The 20,443-nt window shown below is 36.2% G+C and overlaps 1 protein-coding gene across 2 annotated transcripts in view; it reads left to right on the forward strand.

Annotated features, from left to right (window-relative positions):
• The window catches only part of STIM2 (stromal interaction molecule 2), a 145,636-nt gene that overhangs the window by 120,849 nt on the left and 4,344 nt on the right, over positions 1 to 20,443 (forward strand). The window contains exons 5-12 of one of the 2 annotated variants that reach the window (XM_032334040.1): positions 849 to 964; positions 3,784 to 3,961; positions 4,502 to 4,679; positions 9,257 to 9,424; positions 9,689 to 9,712; positions 10,127 to 10,227; positions 10,452 to 10,690; positions 18,499 to 18,772. In XM_032334040.1, the coding sequence (XP_032189931.1) occupies positions 849 to 964; positions 3,784 to 3,961; positions 4,502 to 4,679; positions 9,257 to 9,424; positions 9,689 to 9,712; positions 10,127 to 10,227; positions 10,452 to 10,690; positions 18,499 to 18,772 (1,278 nt within the window). The remainder of the gene's footprint in view (positions 1 to 848; positions 965 to 3,783; positions 3,962 to 4,501; positions 4,680 to 9,256; positions 9,425 to 9,688; positions 9,713 to 10,126; positions 10,228 to 10,451; positions 10,691 to 18,498; positions 18,773 to 20,443) is intronic. The other variant, XM_032334041.1, reaches the window with a different exon arrangement.

The following is a 20,443-nucleotide window of genomic DNA, read 5'->3' on the forward strand; positions in this document are numbered from 1 at the left end:
ATATATTAGAGGTTTGCTTGAATTTTGACTAAGCCCTTGATACAGGACCCGGCATATAGTACATGCTTGTTTTTATTGTCATTGTTATTAGCAATTTTATTATTATTAGACTTTGTGTTATAAGATCTTTATTGGCATTATATTTGGTTGTTAAGATGTCTTAGTTGATGACTTTGGGCTACTTGGATTTGAAATTCAAAACAAAGTAATTTTATTTACTTATTTCACGTGTGCCTTTTCCGCTCCTTTCTCCCTACATGGTTTCTTCATTGCTGATGAAATGGTTGAGTACTTTTTATTACCTAAATCCCTCCCTCTTCTCCATGAGGACTTCTAACTCTCACTTACGACTTCAGTGGACTTTGTTTAATTTTTAAGCAATTTACATATAAGAATGTAAAGGTATAGGCTTTTTTAGATACTTTTAAAGAAAAGTGATACGACCTAAATTGAGAACTATATTTTAAAGTCTGCTAGTGATGTTAAGTAAATCATGTACAATGTTCTTATCCTCTGTGAAATGATAGTAAAATGCCAGAGGTAATTAATTATTGTAAAATACTTTTACATTTGATAAATTTCAATATCCTAGTAAATTATAGCATAAAGTAACCTTAGAAAACAAAAACATCAACATAATAAATAAATAATTGACATACATAGGTGTTCGTACAGCTGAGTTTACACTGGAAGGTTTTTGGTATGTTTTGATATGTTAATAAAGTATTAAATCACATGGATGAGCTCTTACAGCAGTCATCACTGAATATTAAATGTATTGTTAAAATATTTAAGTTTACATACTTGAAATATTTTCATTTAATATGTGTGTTTTTTTAAATAAACAGGATAGCAGTACATGAGCCTTCATTTATGAGTTCTCAATTGAAAATCAGCGATCGGAGTCACAGGCAAAAACTTCAGCTCAAGGCACTGGATGTGGTTTTGTTTGGACCTCTGACACGTTAGTATTCTCTCTGAGTCTGATGCAAAAGAATCATCAGATCATATATTTATTATTTAAAGAAGGAAAAAGTAAGAAGGAACACTAAGAAAATCATTAGGTATAAAGGAAATGTCATATATGTTAAGATTTATAGGATGAGATTTTCTGTCATTGAAATGTGGCATGTGAAATTTCCAAGCTGGTTACTGATGTGAAAAGTTGTAAAAACTATGTTAGTTGATAATTTAGAATTAAATTTCTAGATTTGGAACTTTAAATCTTTGTAACAGTTTTAATGTTGATACCATTATAGCTGGATATTCACTGAAGGATGCCTTTCAGAAATGGTACAATATAACCGTCTCCATGGCATGGAGTAATACATCCTAACTTGATTTCATTTATCACCAGGAAAAGGATTTTCTAGCTATAGATCAAAAGCAGAGATCCACTTGAAATTTTACATGGTAACAGACTATCCTGGCAGAAGTACAAGGTGGAGAATGTTATTTGATTGTGTTGAAGAAGAACATCTAACAAATTTTTATGTCATATTTGTAAGGAAAATAAGCCTTGTATTTCTTTACTTTTGACAGGAATACTTTTTCCAGAAAGGAAATTTAATATATTTAATTTCAAATTCTAAAAAGCTTTTGGGGAAAATGTTTGAAGAGTACACATTTTAAAGGAATTATGTTCTATTTTTCAGAAGCCAAAAAGAAATAACAAAATTAATACAAGAAAAATGGCATCTTCAGATGATAAATGAGGAAACTAATATTTATTTTACCTCAATTTTTGGAGTTAGGAGACTTGCAGGTTTTGGTACTATGGTTTTGGGGGTGGCCCTACTGAAAAAGGGTTCCTGGAGCTGTTGGATGGATTCCATGACTGTACTGGTGGTTCTTTTTTGGCTCAGGCTGAGAGCAGCTGGTGAAACAGCTGGAACTCCGCTTTGTGAGAGGTGGTGGAAATGCACTGTTGTTGGAAAATTACAAACCCTAGGAAGCAGAACGCTCCTGAAATGCCGGGCATTCCACACAGATGACACCCTGAGTTTCTTACTGCATCTCTTGGGGGTTGTCTTCCATGAGATTCTACTTTTTTCATCGGAGTGATTGGTGAAAATAGAATTAAGCTCTAAAACTTGCCTCTCTGTACAACTTGGTTAGGGATATTTATGTTTTATTAATCTGGAAACAAATCACCCTCTATGCCAAAACAGTATTATATTATCATTTGAAAAGAAATCAAACTAGTCTCAAAGAATGTTGAAAGCAAATGTTTTAATAAACAAACCAGTGAAGAAGTTAATGATGCATTACCTTTTTAATGTGTTTGTCTTAGAGTTATTATTCGAGTGAATGAGCCCTGCAGTTGGAATACAGGCAGTAGATTTGTCACTAACATTATAAAATGAACAAAGATATATTTTAAAGAAGTTTTTTGAAATCTTTTTCAGTTTGTGGTAATTATTTTAGAGTTTGGGACTTGTCTATTTATGGTTATTTCTGGTGATTCTATTTTGGCCTGAACAGAGCTCATATTTGAACTAGAACTCGAGCTGAACTTCTCAGTCTGAGGCAGAAATAAAAATAAATCCTTGTGAGATTTTAGTCTTCCACAGTGCATCTGTTTCACTGTAGGTGTGCGCTCTGGAAATATGCAGCCCCGAGGGTCTTTGGCCGGGAGCGTGCTGTTCATCACACCATGTAAACATACACGGACCGAGGAAGCACAGGAACTTGTCCATCTATAGAGCTCCTTATTTCATTCATCACCCATGCAACAGATATTCCTGCTGGAGGCCTGGGCAGTTAGGTCGTTTTCCACTATAAACTATATCTCTTTGGAGCAACGAATACATTATATTGTATTAGTTATCTTTGTGTATCCTTCCAGAGAGCCCTCTGAAAATTCGTGTGTATTAAGAGTCAGGGATAAACTAGGAAATTATTTGACTAGTGATTTCTGTGTTTGGTATCACTGAAGATAGTAGGGCCTGGCTTCTTTCTCAGTGAGTAAGTGCTAGAAATTACTGACATGCCTAATGGAAAGGAAGGTGATCTGTTCTTTCTGTCTAGTAACCCAGATACCTCTGTCAAATAGCCACCTAAAGCATGACTTGTTATCATTTAACTCCTACTTTCTCAACCTTGGTGCTTCACGTTTTGGGCTGGATAATTCCTAGATGATTCTCTATTACTGGCAGATGTGAGGCTGGAAAGTGATTGTCTTGTGCATTATTGAACATGGAGCGACATCCCTGGCCTCTCCCCACTAGACACCGGTAACAACTTCCCCATCCACTTTACGCCCTCCAATTGTGACAAGCAAAAATTGTCAAATGTCCACTGTTGGGGGGATATCACCCTTAGTTGAGAATCATTGACTAATCTTAGTTATATGACTACTTGCTTGGGAAAAATCCTCTTTTGGGGAATGATTAGGCTTCCAGTGTATGTATCAAAGCAAGACCAGTCTCTAACTGGACTGAAGGAAAGCCGTTGGTATGATAGTGGTGGTACTCTTTATGCCTCCTTCCACCCCACAGACGACATGACTGGAGGTGCTTCATGGCTCCCCAGGACTTCTGTTACCGACAGGGCTGGCGTACATGCTTGTAGGTTTATCTGTGCCCTCTGGTAGTTCTAGTGTATCAGACTGTTATAATAAGCACTTTGATTATTAGAAGAAGGAATTTTTAAAAGGCTAGAGCTGGTTTATAGGAGGGACATTTTCACATTTGTTTTTAGATACCTATTACTTTAAAAAAATTGCTTCTATGTATTGAGCTTCTGTTATCAAAGATTAATCATCTCTAATTTTCTTTATAGGCCCACCTCATAACTGGATGAAGGATTTTATTCTCACAGTTTCTATAGTAATTGGTGTCGGAGGGTGCTGGTTTGCTTACACACAGAATAAGACATCAAAAGAACATGTTGCAAAAATGATGAAGGACTTAGAGAGTCTACAAACTGCAGAGCAAAGCCTAATGGACTTACAGGAGAGGTGAGTAAGTTTAAAAAGCTACGTGAGTCTTACTATTTATGTAGGCAAATATAGTTTGTGAAAATGTAATATGGGCATTGGCTCACACTTTTATTTAGTTGTTACACACATCAGTAAGGGTCTGTCCACTTCATTTTGTATTTTTAGAAAAATTATATTGTTCTAGCTAGAGATTTATTTTAAAGGTATGCACTAGAGAATAAATGAGCAGGTCAGTGGAAATAAGTCAAGTATAGGTGGAATGATATGTGTATAGTTAAGTGTTATTTTTAACGTGATTCAGGTAATAATGAATTTCTTAAAAGTCTCTTTGCTGAAGGGTGATTCCCTGCCATCACTGTATTTTGAGCTCAGTATTACCCATATAGCTGTATAGGGGGCTACTTGCTAGTTTTGGTATTCACATGTAAGACTAATAGAAAATACTCTGATTTTGGATGGAAACATGTATTCTCCTTCTTGATACGTATTTATTCTTTGTGAAAAAAATGAAACTTTGGAAATTTTGGTGAGGAATTTTAATTTTTATCCTTCTGTAAGGCTTGAAAAAGCACAGGAAGAAAACAGAAATGTTGCTGTAGAAAAGCAAAATCTAGAACGCAAAATGATGGATGAAATCAATTATGCAAAGGAAGAGGCCTGTCGGCTGAGAGAGCTAAGGGAAGGAGCCGAATGTGAACTGAGCAGACGGCAATACGCAGAGCAGGAATTGGAGCAGGTATTTACATCCCACGATGTTAGGGCAGTGGTAGCGCCCCTCTGAGGAGTTGTTTTGTTTTTGTTTAGTCTTCTACATTTAGTGGCATTGTATATTCTTCCTTAGTTAATAAAAGAATTATTTGTTTTACATTGTTAGCATTGATCAAAGCCCATATAGCAAAATGACAAAGTAATAATTTAAAAATAAAGTTACCGTCATGTTCACTCACTCATGAAATCTTACCCCATGCAATGTTAATTATCTCCAGTGAATTTAAGATGTTTATTTAACATCTATGATATGTTTCAGCTACCAGCTGTAACCTAGTAAAGTTTATCTAATGTTAAGCCTCTCTGCAAAAGTAAAGAATCTCTATTATACATTTGAATCCTCTTAAATGGCTTTAGAACATAATCTGCTAAAAATTCTGAAGTTGTCTACAGATGGCTTTTCAGTATCTCTTGCTACCATGCAGTTACTCTAGATGGAATGAAAGCCTTCAGGAAAGGTGGGGGGTGAGGGTGCAGAATTTAATTGTAGGCAGATCTTTTGGTTTTCTGTTCTTGCTTTTAAAAAAATTACCACTAACTTCGTGACTTAAAACAACACACGTTTATTATCTTACAGTTCTTAAGACAGAGTTTAAAATAGGTTCACAGGGCTGCATTCCTGTGGAGGCTCTAGGGAGGATCTGTTTCCTTGCCTTTTCCAGCTTCCAGAGGCTGCCTGCATTTCTTGGCTCATGGCCCCTTCCTTCCATCTTCAAAACACGTCACTCCAACCTCTGTTTCTGTGGTCTCATCTCCTTCTTTTGACTTGGACTCTTTCTTTACTGATAAACTGCAGGCGAGAAAGCGTGCCCAAGATCAGAGTGTCTCAGTTGTAAAGCAGGGCCAAGAACCTTGGTGTTCTGTCTCCCGCTTTGCTTTGTGTACTGTTGTCTTCTCAGCCAGGTGCTAAATAAGGAATAAGAATTATGTGATGAATGAGTTTCAGTTTTAACTCATGAAAAAATATTCAGTGTGTGTTACTGTTTCCTTCAGGATTGTCATTTTTGGTAGGATTTTTCTGCCTGAACACAGCCATCTCTTCCATTCATGGCTAGCTATTGTTTCCCTCATACCCCTGGCATCTTTTTTGTTGGATCTTCTCCCTGTACGGAGTTTGTTCTCTAAAGTTAACTCCTACATGTACTTTGGGGTCAGGTCCTATTTACCTGACAAACCTTATCTGTACAGAATGTAGTAAAGAATCCAGTAGTTAACAGACAAAAAAGGAAAGAAAAGAAAAGAAAAAAAGGCTTAGCCAAAATTATAGTGTGCAGGAATTAGATATTATGCTTTTTATTTCTGTGAGAACTCACTGCCTTTTCCTACCAAGACTTCTAACTCTTGGTTTGTTCCCAGTACTGGCTTGTTAGCTATTTTTCTGCACTTTATGGGTAAGAAAGAACAAATCAGAAAGCAGTAGTGGTAATTTGCCTACAGATACATAAACTGATAGCAGAATTTTACAAGTAAGTGACTGCCCCACAGCAAGGGAGAAGACACCCTACAAAAAGGATTCACAAATCACAAACATTCTAATATGAAGTTTTTGCAAAAACCGTTGCACATCTCAGTAGACCGTAGGATCTCCTTGATATGTCCCAGTACAAACGTAATAATCCTAGTCAGATCCCAAGTCAGTAAGAGGTGGTTTAAAGGGGTTAAGTGGGTATTTAAAAAGAACTTTGTCCAACATGATTATAGTAATAAGAAACACAGTTTTAACAGTTGCATACTCTGTGTCAGAAGTTTATGTTATGCACATTACAAGTGGTTTGGTCATAAATTTTAATCCTCACGATAGATATTATGCTCATTTATAGATGAGATGTGCAGAGAGGTTAAATAAGTTGCCTGAATTCACATAGCTCTTAGGTGGCAAAGCCAAGATTTTTGTGTGTTTTATTCCAAAGTCCACGTTTTCCCATACTGCTATTAAAAGTTTTGTTTCTAAAAGTAAATTTCACTGGGAATAATTTATTTATGTTATATAGTCTACAATTCCACATAGTTTGAAGTATTACTATAGCTTATCTGGGAGGTAGTCAACTTCTCAGAACTACAAGTCAAGAGTTTCTGGTACATGTATTGTATAGTGGCACTATTTTTCCCTAAAACAAAAACTTTCGGGTGAAGAGTTGTACCACTTCATATTTTGTATGGTTTAAATACTTTTTCATGTAAATTATTTTGTTCTTAAAGTTTCAAGAAGACCAAAGTCAGGACAAGTCATAGTATTTGCCTATTCTACATGAGACAAACCTCAGATTAGAAAGTGAAGAACTTGTGACGGTCACAAGGGTAATAATCATAAAGTTGGGTCTAGAGCCGTGTTTCCAGATATTTAGGGTGTTTCTTTGTGTGATACCATGTTTTTACTTATTGCTGTTTTATTCCTGAGACACAAACATTGTGTAAATAATTATATTTGTAAACAATTTAATAATTTGTTTGCAAAAGCTTATAATAACTTGTTTTTTTCCGCATCCATTCCTCTGTAAATAGCAGTGTAATTCAAACTGAAGGATTAGAATTTAGGTCAAATGATAAACTTATGAATAATAACAGTGAATATAGTTAAAATAGTTGCTCTTGTTGGAAGGTCAAGATTTCCAAAATTTTAAATCATTATTTGACAGTGAAAACTTTGTTCAGCTTCAGCTGTGAAATAAACCAATTTCCCAAGCCTCAGCTAGCTCTATACTAATTCTGTGTTAAATGTGTTCATTGAGTTCTAAATTTTAGGGGAAATAAATGTATAGACATAATAAGGAAAATCTTTATGAATAAAGAGAAAAACTTGAGTGAAATTTGAAATAGATTCTCTGTTTAGCTCCTTGGCAATGGAAATTGTATGGAAATTTTAGCTTTAAGATCTTACGAGTAAGAGAGCCTGCTGACCTATACTTTATAGTGTTGTGTGGAGCTCCATGTCACAGGACCTGACCTCAGATCCTCTCTTCCTGAAAGATCAGCAGGGACGCCACACAGCTTAGCCAGCTATTTTATTAAACACAGTATTGTCCCAAGTGCTTTGCACAGTTTAATGTGTCAGGCACATGTTGCTTAGGATTTGTTTTTAGTGAGTAAGTGGAGTATGTTCTATCTTACCCTTACTTGTAATGTCTGTACTTAGTGTCCCATTGTGATTTTTTTTCTTCTGATTTTGAAGTTTTAAAAGATACTTCTCAAACATAATTTTCTTTCTGCAGTATCTGACAGCTGTTCTATTACTTTATCAGAAGAAATTTGTGTACAGTACTCTTATTAGTTTATTCTGGCACACAATAAAGTTTATTTAAATAAATTGAGCTTGCTCAGATCAGACATTCTTCTGCACATGAGTTTAAGAGTGGAGTTTTTAGTTACTTACTTAGCTTTGGGGGAAGTAATTTACAGCTATGGTGCTCCAGAAGCAGGATGCTCCGCGGTGCATTTGTGACTTTGTCTGAAGGTCTTGAGTGTGTTTGTGATTCCTTATATTCCACCACGCATCCTTACACATCTTTAGCTTGAGCTCTTGCTAGTTTTTAAGTGAATCTTCCTTAGAATGGATTGTCTCTTTTTTCTTAGTTCTTTTCTTAGGCTTTCTTTAAGAGTTTTTCCCTTAGCATTTTATTCCAACTAATGCAGTCGGCATTTTAGTTTTGTAACTGTTTATTGTCCGGCTCCCCTAAAGGGCAGCTCGAAGGAAGACTTCGACATCCTGACAGTGAAACCTGTGCATAGTTTCTCATGGAAAAATCAAGTAGAGTCTCACTCAGAATCTGTTTTCTTGAAATTTACACATGGTCTGCAAATGCTGATTTATCTACCTTCTCGTATGTTAGAAGCAGCGAATGAAGTAGAAGTCGGTTAAACAGACTGTAACAGACAGATGTGCTTATGATAACAGTGAGAAATAACTAACCATAAAGCAGATGTTATGAAAACTGTAAAAAAAACCCGGTATCATTACTTTAAGAAGTGAATGTATAGTGAATAGTGAATGTATGGCTTTCGGTAGTGTCTCCTGGGAACAGTAGAAGGGGTAGTAGGGCAGGTATCCACTGTATTTTGGATACTTCTTATATTCTATACCCTAAACAAAAATACACTATAAGAAGAATGTAATCCATTTTAGTTTGGTATGTGTCTGAAATTTTCTTCTGTCCCTTGAGTCTGGCTATTATAAAATATAAAAACGAAATAATGCAACTTAAGATATATGTAAGCCCTTTCTACCCTTTGGCTTTACAACTTTGGTTAGTGGGTTAAGATGCACTTAAAAACTTCAGCTCTAGTTTTTATGTTAGGAATATATTTTTATACTTTGTGATTTTAAAAAGATGTTTACAAAGAGCATAATTAAAATTGCATTTTCTTTTAATTTTGGTAAAATCTTAATTTCTTAAGATGTATCTTAATTTAAATATTTTCTTAAAAAAATAAATTTCTTTCTCTTTCTCTCTCCATCTCCATCTTCCCTCCAACCTTCTCTTCCTCTTTCTCTCCTCATCCCTTCCATTTCCTCTTCCCCCTCCTCTTTTCCTTCTCCCTCCTTTCCAGGTTCGAATGGCTCTAAAAAAGGCTGAAAAAGAATTTGAACTCCGAAGCAGCTGGTCTGTTCCAGATGCACTTCAGAAATGGCTTCAGTTAACACATGAAGTAGAAGTTCAGTACTACAATATTAAAAGACAAAATGCTGAGATGCAATTAGCTATTGCTAAGGATGAGGTACTCTATTATATTTCATAATTTAATAAATTTCTAAAGAGATTAACCAATTGGGATACAAAGATCTGAATAAAATTTTATTGTTGTAGCTTCTTTTTGTGAATTGGAACTTACTGCATAAATTGACTCTTGTAGTCATAGGCCGTAGAGTAAAATTACCTTATTTAGAGCAGTATATAACTTTTAGAATGACCTTAGTGTCGTTTAAAAATCATCCCTATTATCATTATCATAAATGTTTTATACAGAGCTTTTCTTCTCTAGGTTGCTGCATCATATCTGATTCAGGTTAGTAGTTACTAGAAATTAATGTCTGACTCTTATTAAATTGTGTGAAATGACATTAAGTTTTAATCTGATTTCTAGCAAAAAAAAAAAAAAAGCTCAGTTCACTCACTAACACCTCATTGCAGTAGGATATGATTAATGTTATTTTGTTAGTTTTGATAGAAGATTAGGATTTTCTGAACCATCAGAATAAGAGAAAAGTTCTCCAGAACAAAGTTTTGAATTGTATTTATTCGCTTAAGAAAGCATGCTTTCTCCCTCATCTGTTTTCTTTTTTGGAAATTAGGGCTTTATTTTGGCTAATATAATTCTCCACTGATTTTATGATTATTAATATTTTCAAAACAAACTTCATTAATATGTGTGTGTTTTTTCCAAACCTACCCTTATTTTTTTCTCTCCTTGGGTTTCTAGGCAGAGAAAATTAAAAAGAAAAGGAGCACAGTCTTTGGGACTCTGCATGTTGCACATAGCTCCTCCCTAGATGAGGTAGATCACAAAATTCTGGAAGCAAAGTAAGAATGTTATTTTAGCTATCAGTTTACCGGTATTATGTTGAAATGTGTAATTTATAAACAGTTTACATAAGTTAACTTGTCATTTAAGCATGTGTAATTACATAACCTATACTAATTTTAAGAATGGGTAATTGTCACTGTCTGTTCATGTAGTTGCCCTGTTTAGTGCCATATTAAAGATTCTTTGATGCAACAAGTAATTACTACATTGGCTTTTTCAGGAAAGCGCTCTCTGAGTTGACAACTTGTTTACGGGAACGACTTTTTCGCTGGCAGCAGATTGAGAAGATCTGTGGCTTTCAGATAGCCCATAACTCGGGACTCCCCAGCTTGACCTCTTCCCTGTATTCTGATCACAGCTGGGTGGTGATGCCCAGAGTCTCCATTCCACCCTATCCAATTGCTGGAGGAGTTGATGATTTAGATGAAGATACACCCCCAATAGTGTCACAGTTTCCTGGTAAGTGATGAGTTCAAAAAAGAGAGTTTGTACGGTTTTTCAGGTAACTTTCTACCATGCGTTTTCTGAATCATTGACTTTGAAACCTATGATGAAAAATTTGTTCATTCATCATTTTCTTTTTTTTCCTTTTGTGGTTAATAATTTCTCTTTACTATGTGAGAATAATCAGGTGTGTATCTATATACATATATACATAGAGTAGTGCATCATACATGCTAAATATTGTATGAACGAAGTGCTGAGCTTTGAGGGTAAATATTCTTTCAAATGACAGCTTAATCTATAGTAGAAAGTAAAAATTAGGGGAAGATCTTGGTACCACTGACTAACCAACTGTGTGACTTTGGGCCGGTCTGTGATTTATTTGAAATTGCATTACCATTCCCAGTGGGCATGGGTTTTTTTGTTTTGCTTTTCCAGTTCTCTATCCTTTTATTTAAAGAGTTTATCCTGCTATATTTTTTACTCTTGTTGCACTGGCTCAGTTTACTTTTTTTTTTTTTTAATTTTTTATTTTTTATAAACATATATTTTTATCCCCAGGGGTACAGGTCTGTGAATCACCAGGTTTACACACTTCACAGCACTCACCAAAGCACATACCCTCCCCAATGTCCATAATCCCACCCCCTTCTCCCAAACCCCCTCCCCTCAGCAACCCTCAGTTTGTTTTGTGAGATTAAGAGTCACTTATGGTTTGTCTCCCTCCCAATCCCATCTTGTTTCATTTATTCTTCTCCTACCCACTTAAGCCCCCATGTTGCATCACCACTTCCTCATATCAGGGAGATCATATGATAGTTGTCTTTCTCTGATTGACTTATTTCGCTAAGCATGATAACGCTCTAGTTCCATCCATGTTGTCGCAAATGGCAAGATTTCATTTCTTTTGATGGCTGCATAGTATTCCATTGTGTATATATACCACATCTTCTTTATCCATTCATCTGTCTTTCCATAGTTTGGCTATTGTGGACATTGCTGCTATAAACATTCGGGTGCACGTGCCCCTTTGGATCACTACGTTTGTATCTTTAGGGTAAATACCCAGTAGTGCAATTGCTGGGTCATAGGGCAGTTCTATTTTCAACATTTTGAGGAACCTCCATGCTGTTTTCCAGAGTGGCTGCACCAGCTTGCATTCCCACCAACAGTGTAGGAGGGTTCCCCTTTCTCCGCATCCTCCCCGGCATCTGTCATTTCCTGACTTATTTTAGTCATTCTGACTGGTGTGAGGTGATATCTCATTGTGGTTTTGATTTGTATTTCCGTGATGCCGAGTGATATGGAGCACTTTTTCATGTGTCTGTTGGCCATCTGGATGTCTTCTTTGCAGAAATGTCTGTTCATGTCCTCTGCCCATTTTTTGATTGGATTGTTTGTTCTTTGGGTGTTGAGTTTGCTAAGTTCTTTATAGATTCTGGACACTAGTCCTTTATCTGATATGTCGTTTGCAAATATCTTCTCCCATTCTGTCAGTTGTCTTTTGATTTTGTTAACTGTTTCCTTTGCTGTGCAAAAGCTTTTGATCTTGATTAAATCCCAATAGTTCATTTTTGCCCTTGCTTCCCTTGCCTTTGGCGTTGTTCCTAGGAAGATGTTGCTGTCATCATCAAGACAGCATGGTACTGGCACAAAAACAGACACATAGATCAATGGAACAGAATAGAGAGCCCAGAAATAGACCCTCAACTCTACAGTCAACTAATCTTCGACAAAGCAGGAAAGAATGTCCAATGGAAAAAAGACAGCCTCTTCAATAAATGGTGCTGGGAAAATTGGCTCAGTTTACTTTTAAGCAGACTTAAACTGTGCTTACGTTTAGAAGAACATTTTTTTTGTTGTTGCTTGAAAATGGAATTCCTCTCAAAGGTGGTTTTAAAATGTACAGTTTTTGTATGTTGTCTTGTTTATGCTATAAACATAAAACATAAACAGAAATGTAAAATATGTAAAAACAGTATGTAAAAATAAATACATGTAAAGCATAAATATAAAATATGTAAAAATTAAACATAAATATTCTTTGAATTTTTACACTTCTAGGAATATGTTTTAGTAGGAAGGTTAAATTCAGATATTTTAGATTTTAATCATTTTTAGAATTTATTAATATATGGAATTTTTGCAAAGTTTTAGAGAGTTGAATTTAAAATGGTATGTTCTTATATTAGAAATCATTTGAAAAACTTTTCATCCTTGTTATTGCCTGCCTGAATAACTTTCCCAGTCTTTGTGACCTTTTGGGAACTATAGATAAAACAAGATTCCAAAGAATAGAAAGCAGACTTTAATCACTAATTGGTTGAAAACTTAAATAGAAATTCTCGTTTTAAGACAAATCAATCATGATATATAAACATTTTTCAGTTTGAATTTTTTTATCCAATTGTTACATTTTTCCTGATGTTATGATTTACAAAGGGTTCTAATTTTTAGAACAATTTTAGGAAATAAAGGCCTAAATTTACAAATAAATAGTGAATGACTATGCATTTGTGTTCATTTCTGTGGCTCTCTCTGGTTTAATGATAGAGAGGTAATGCAAGTCAACTGGGGAGGCACTAAACTCTTAACACAATAGAGAAGACAGGACAGATAATAAATGCCGTAAACCCTGGAATATGTGACCTTGCTCATCTCACTTGTCCTGTGCTGTGAAGTAGTTCCAGTGCAAATGTATACCTGTATCTGGACCAGCTCTGCTCTTTGAATATTGTCTTGTCTTTATTTGAATTATATGCCCTTAAGCTTGCCAAATGCTACACTGATTCATAAGTGTATGATTTTGTTTGAAAACTATAGCTTTTAAAAATAACAGCTTCTCCTTAGAATCCATAATTATTCAGTATCAGTATACATGAAGATGTTTTCCCTAAGTTAACTAGTTTTTTTTTCTTTCCTTTTTTAAAAGTTCTTTTCGATGGATCAAAACATCCATATGTGAATAGTTGTCTTAGGTTTTCAGTGATTGTGATATACAGAGAAATTTAAAATATGAAAAAAGTATGAGTTGATTTTTAGTTTGATGATTTAGAAGTTCTGTGACCAAATTTATTATCTGTGAAAAAAACTCTTGCCTAAGATTACACTTTGAGAGCTCTGCCTCCACCCAGTGGCACAGCAGTGATACTCCACTCTGCCTAGTTATGAAAGCATAATTTCTAGAGCTGATAAATGGGAAACTCCTGGCAGTCAGACTAGAGCTTAGAGTAGGATGAAGGCCTCTTTATTTTGTACCCTCTGAGAAGTTTTAAATTTGTACCGTGGGTATGTATAAATTGTCTAAGTGTGAAATAGTGGCAAGGAAACATACCAGTGGTATATTAAGAACAAAGTAAAAGATGGTGAAACTATACACAAAATAATATTGTCTATGTTTAATTATGTGTGAAGAAAAAAGACAGGGAAAATATTATCAAATTTAGCTCTTTATGGGTAGGAAAAGAGATCATAGTTTTTTCCTCTTACTTTTATAGTATCTGCTAAATATTCATAGTGGGAAATGTGGTACCAATTTACTTAAAATTTCTTATTATAAAGTCATTCAGATGTACTTAAAAGTACTGAAAATTAAATGCCCATCTACTAAAGATAAGCGATTTTAACATTTTTGCTCTATTCATCCCTTTTTCTGAAATAAACTGCTATCCATATAGCTAAAACACATGGCCTCCCCTTCCCACTCTTCTGAAGTTGTATACCATTCTAAGGCCTGTTGTACTTTTATTACTTGCAGATGTACCTATAAATAATAGATACAGTTGTTTAAAAATTTACATAAATTATCAAACTCTAGGTAATGTTTTGCAGTTCTTTTTGCTCACATGTATGTTGTAAATTTTCCATGTTCATATACAGCTTTATTAAGAATCACTGTAACTGTTTATTATGAGTTAACGACAGTGTATCTATTTATTCATTATAATCACAAACCACAGTTTATTAACCCATTTTTCTACTGAGGTAGGCTCTTTGTACTTTTTTGCCTTTACAGACAATACTGCAGTGAGCATCCTTACCTTACCTTTATCTTTTTGTGCATAATTTTGAGAGTTTCTCTGAGTAGACACCTAGAAAATGGATCACTTTTAGTCCTTGGGAGGGCTGCTGTTCCTAGTCATTGCAAGGTTGCTCTCAAAATAATTGTTCATTTTTACACCCACCTTTATAATAGTGCTTGTCTGCCCATATCCTCATCAATACTTAGAATGATCTGATTTATTTGTTTTGTAACTTGAATGGCTGTGGTATACCATAGAGTGATTAAAATTTTTATTTCCTTGATGACTACTGAGATTAATTTCCAGTTCATTTAATGGTGTTTGTATTCAGATTTCTTCCTTTCTAAGTTGTTTGTTCCTACTGTGGAATCTCTCCCAAGATTCCTTATTGATCCAGGAGAATTTGTCTTAATATTTTCCAGCTCTTTGATGGTTGCAGATAGCTTTTAGGCTTTGGCTTTTCTTTGTTACTCAGCTGTATTATTTATTTCTTTTATAACCGTAGGGGTTTTTAAAATACTTTTCCAGTGACAAATTTATGAAACTGATTTGTGCTTTTTACATCTTTTTCAGAAGATAACAGATTTGCTCTCTTAAAAGTTTCAGATTTGCTTTAATCCTTTAGTCTTTTAATCTACCTGGAAGTTATTTTTGTTTGTATTGTGAGAGAGGAATCTAAATACATCTCTGATGTATGGACAAACAGTTGTCCCAGCCTCATTCCTGGTCTGTCCCTACCGGTTTGTAATCCCACTTCTCTCCATTGGTGCACGTGTGCCTCCAGGCTCTCAGTTCTGTTCCACTGGTTCCATTCTGCTTTAGTTGCTATTTTATAGTTTATAGTAAGTGTTGAGGGTTGATAGGTCTGCATTTTACTTTATTATTCAAATTTACAATTGCTGTTTAGGCCAATATGATTTTTAGGATTCACTTACGAAGATCCGTTGAGATTTTATTGGAATTTCTTTGAATTTATTGATTTGGGGACAGTTATTATTTATAAGTTTCATTTATTGGGATCTGCTTTTACATCTTTAAAATTTAAATTTTTCTCTGTACTCTTCTTGCACATCTTTTTAAAAAAGATTAATTTTTGGATACCCCATAGTGTTTTTTGTTTTGTTTTGTTATTGTTGTTTGTAGTTACACGTTACCTCTCTTTAAAAAAATTTTTTGCTTGTTGCCGATGTAAAGGGAACTGCTATTGACTTTGCTAAGCTGATGTTACATACAGAAATACTAAATTCTCTCAGGAGTCTTTTGGATTTTTTTGTTTATGCAATAATAATAAGTTGTTTTTTTTTCTCTTTTCAGTCCTAATGCCTTCTTCCCTCCCTTTTCTCTCCCTAAGACCTTCAATAAAATGTTGAGTAGGGGCACCTGGGTGGCTCAGTGGGTTAAGCCTCTGCCTTCAGCCCAGGTCATGATCCCAGGGTTCTGGGATCGAGCCCCTCATCAGGCACTCTGCTCAGCGGGGAGCCTGCTTCTCTCTCTCTCTCTCTCTGCCTGCCTCTCTGCCTACTTGTGATCTCTGTCTGTCAATAAATAAATAAAAATCTTTTTTAAAAAAATGTTGAATAAAAGCCGTGATTGTAGGCAATAATGATTGCCATTTCTGATTTCAAGGAGAATACTCCCAGTATTTTATCATGAAATGTGATTTTTATTTATTTATTAAATTATTGTTTGCTCTGTGTTTTTGGTAGATTGCTTTTAAGTTAAGGAAATTTTATTCCTATTTTGCTAAGAATGATTCTTCTTTTAAATCATTGGCTGTTAAATTTTACCAAATTTTTTCCTGCTTAATTTGAGGAGATAACTTATATTATTTTTCTTTATTCTGTTATATAAAAGCAGCACAGTGTGTGAATGTGCTTTGAGAAGTCAAGGGAAGGACAAAATAATAGTCAGTGTCAGGTGCTGGTCAAATGTCAGGGAAGGGTTGAGCTATCTGTTGAATTTAGCAACAAGGAAGTAGATTATGACTTTGTTGAGAACAGTTGCAGCAAACTATATGTGAGCACTTCCTACTTTCTTTGATGAGTGAGTTAAGGTGAAGTAGTGGAGAAAGTAACAGATAAAATTCTTCATAAAAGGGGAGAGAGGTTATGTCAATTGAAAAACAGAGTGAAGACAGAGGAGGGTTTTTTTTTGCTGCTGTTGTTTATCGGTTTGTTTTTTAGGTTTGTTGTTCAGCATTGATTTTTAAATACTATTGGGAAAGAAGTTGAATATAAAGCTAACAGAAGCCCTAATCAGTAGAGTAAGGTGCTTGAACTTGGGGTCGAGAATAGGAAAAAGTGGAAGGAGCAGAATGTGTGAACTAGAAAGGTAGAAACGTGGTCAGAATCTCAATTGTCTGTCTTGACTTATAATATCAAAAATGGAGCAGTGATCTCAAGACAGCAAGACAGACTTGGAGAGTGAGTGACGGCATAGATGTTTTGAGATGGGGGGAACCACGATGAGTTAAGGTGTCGGAAGGTCTTATTTTTAAATGAGATTGCTCAAGTTTAATGATAGGTTGGCTTGATTGGTAAGGGAATGACTGGGAAGTGATGACTGGAGTAGAGGTGGTAGATTCACACAGCTTAATAGTGTGAGTTTCAAAAGGAACACATTTTTATAAAAAGATGTAGGTATGAGGGTTTATAGAATGTTGGAGTGTGAGAAGGCCACCAGTGTGATGTTCTGGTGCTGCAGCCGAAGTTTTCTACCTGCATGGGTCTAGACTGAGACTGGTAGCAGAAACAAGATTATCTTAAGATTTCTAGTTAGCTCTATAGTAATCAGTGTTCAGGAAACAAGTTTTGGTCAGATCTTTGCCTTACTGGCTAGGAGACAGTATTTCAATGACTTGATTTAAAATTTCTTAGAGCAGGCAAACCATAAAAGACCTTTAATGATAGAGAACAAACTGGGGACTGATGGAGGGAGATGGGTAAGGAATGGGCTAAATGGGTGACGGGAATTAGGGAGTGCCCTTGTGATGAGTACTGGGTATTGTATATAAGTGATGAATCACTAAATTCTGTTATAATATGAAACCATATCACACTATATGTTAACTAACTAGAATTTATTTATTTATCTATTCAAAGATTTTATTTATTTATTTGACAGACAAAGATCACAAGCAGGCAGAGAGGCAGGCAGAGAGAGAGAGAGAGGAGGAAGCAGGCTCCCTGCTGAGCAGAGAGCCCGATGCAGGACCCAATCCCAGGACCCTGGGATCATGACCTGAACCGAAGGCAAAGGCTTTAACCCACTGAGCCATCCAGGCACCCCAACTAACTAGAATTTAAATTGAAACTTGAAACATGAAAACAATAAAACTTCAAGTTCAGACAAGTCACGCTATCTCAAGAGATAATCTCAACCTATATTTTTTAACTGATAGTTTTCTTCTTTTAATGGTAAAATTCACACAAAGTTTTGCTACAAAGTACACATGCTGTATTGATTTTTAAATGTAAGGATTTATCATCATGAGCAAATTTTCAAGCCTGTGTAGTTAGTAATGTCATATGTAATGTTAGAGCCTCATGGGTTTATGTTTTCTTCTGTTTATTTTCTAGACCTGTTTTCATTTTTATTCTATTGTTTTTGTATTTCTTCACCTTCCTGGGAAGCAGTCCAGGTGGTAGAGGTGGTGACCATAGTGCAGTTACTCCAGTGAGTGCTGGCTCCATGGTGATGTGACCTGTCAGTGGAGTCAGGACCCCGACATGTGTGTCTGTGCTGTGCCTCGAAGCGACACTGGTCTCATGAGCCCGTTTGTGTGTTTCTGCTTGTTTTCAGGGACCATGGCCAAGCCCGCGGGGTCGCTCGCCCGAAGCAGCAGCCTGTGCCGTTCCCGTCGCAGCATTGTGCCAGCCTCGCCGCAGTGTCCTCGTGCCCAGCTCCCTCCTCACACGCCGCACCAGGCCCACACCCGGCACCCCCACCACCCCCAGCACCCGCAGCACTCCTTGCCTTCCCCTGACCCTGATATCCTGTCAGTGTCAAGTTGTCCCGTCCTTTATCGAAATGAGGAGGAGGAGGAGGCCATTTACTTCTCTGCTGAAAAGCAATGGTATTGGCAGTGAACCAACTGCAGTATATGTTGGGCGGGGTGGATGGGAGGTGGGCCTGGGGTGGGGAGGAGCGACACTTTGGATTCGGTTTCTGTTGCTGCCTCATGAATTACCATAAACTTAGTGGCTTCAAGCAACATCCCTTTATTAGCTCTTAGTTCTGCATGTCAAAGTCCAAGCTTGGTGTGGCTGGGTTTTCTGCACAGGGTCTCACAAGGCTAACATCAAGGTGTTTGCCAGGCCTTATTCTTCTCTGGAGACTGGAGGGCCACTTCAGAGCTCATTTGGTTGTGACAGAATTCAGTTCTTGTGATTATAGCCCTGAGGTCCTGTTCCCATGCTTTCTGTTAGTGGGGGTGGGGGCCGCTCCATCTTCAAAGCGCACAACAGAAACTATCCCTTCTGTCAAGTCCCCTCTTTCCTTGGTATCTCTGACTTGCCCTGTCTCTAATCTCTGGACCCAATTTAAAAGACTCACTTGGATAATAATTTCTGTATATTAAGATAGACTAGTTTGGGGCTCCAATTACATCTGCAGAATCCCTTCTGCAGCACCTCTGTTAGTGTTTGATGGAATAACTGGAAGAATATATGTGTTTACATGAAGACTAGAGATTTAGGGACCATCTTAGCATTCTGCCCACCATAGACAGTGTAGATATCTTGACGTGCAACTGCTTAGAGACCACTGCACACAATGGACTCAAGTCTCAGAACACAGAATTGTCTTACAAATAGTTTTATTATAAAACACAAAGGCATAAAGTTAAATATACACAAAGAAACATTAAATATGACTGAATTTTTAAAATATTTATTGCCACTCAGTGATTTTTTTCTGTTATGTGCTAGTACTTACTAGCAAACAGGAAATATCAAATGGCCAAAGATAAAAGAAAATGTAAGAATTTGTATAGAATGGGTATAGCAGCAGTGTGTTCTAGTCCAGCTTGAGGACCATCATGCTCCATGAGACCCGTTGCAACTAAGGATGTCTCCTTCCAAACCACATCTCTCTTTAGGAGTGGTGGGATATTAAGTGACAGGAAAACTGATGCCAGTTTCTGACTTTGCTCACACATTGTCGCTATGCAGCTCTGAAGTCTTCCTGTCCCTACGTGAGAAACAAAATTAAAGGGAGGGGGCTCGATGCTCTCAGTGATCCTTTGTGGCTTCTCTTTATCATGTGATTCTTTTTTTGACATCATCATCAAATAATAATTTTCATACATGTTTGTTTTTATCTATTAGTGAAAGTAGATTTTATGAGAGAATATTCCCGAGGAGAAGGTCCAAGGTTTGTGTCCTTGTTACAGTTGTAGAATTTGGTGCAGCTTTGCTTGGGTAGCACTTTCTGATTAGCTTTTTGTATAACCTTTGCAGTATAACTATCATCACCCACAGGATGGCATTAGGGACAGAACCAATTTTGTGTGGCTTATGGAAATTAATAGGAAGACTCTAGAGTGCTGCTATCCAGTAGAATCTCTGCATTTGTGGAAATGTTTAGTTTTCATTTCAACTAATAGTGTTGGAAATTGACAGCTAGCCCATAAATAGAGAATTTAGCTGCAGAAGACTTTTCCTCATTTAGTCTCTTACATGTTTACATGATGAACCACTAGAATCCTTACAAAATAGTAATATAGTAATAGTAGTAGTAATAGTAA

The sequence above is a fragment of the Mustela erminea genome, chromosome 2, assembly GCF_009829155.1.
Source record: "Mustela erminea isolate mMusErm1 chromosome 2, mMusErm1.Pri, whole genome shotgun sequence".
Lineage (NCBI taxonomy): Eukaryota > Metazoa > Chordata > Mammalia > Carnivora > Mustelidae > Mustela > Mustela erminea.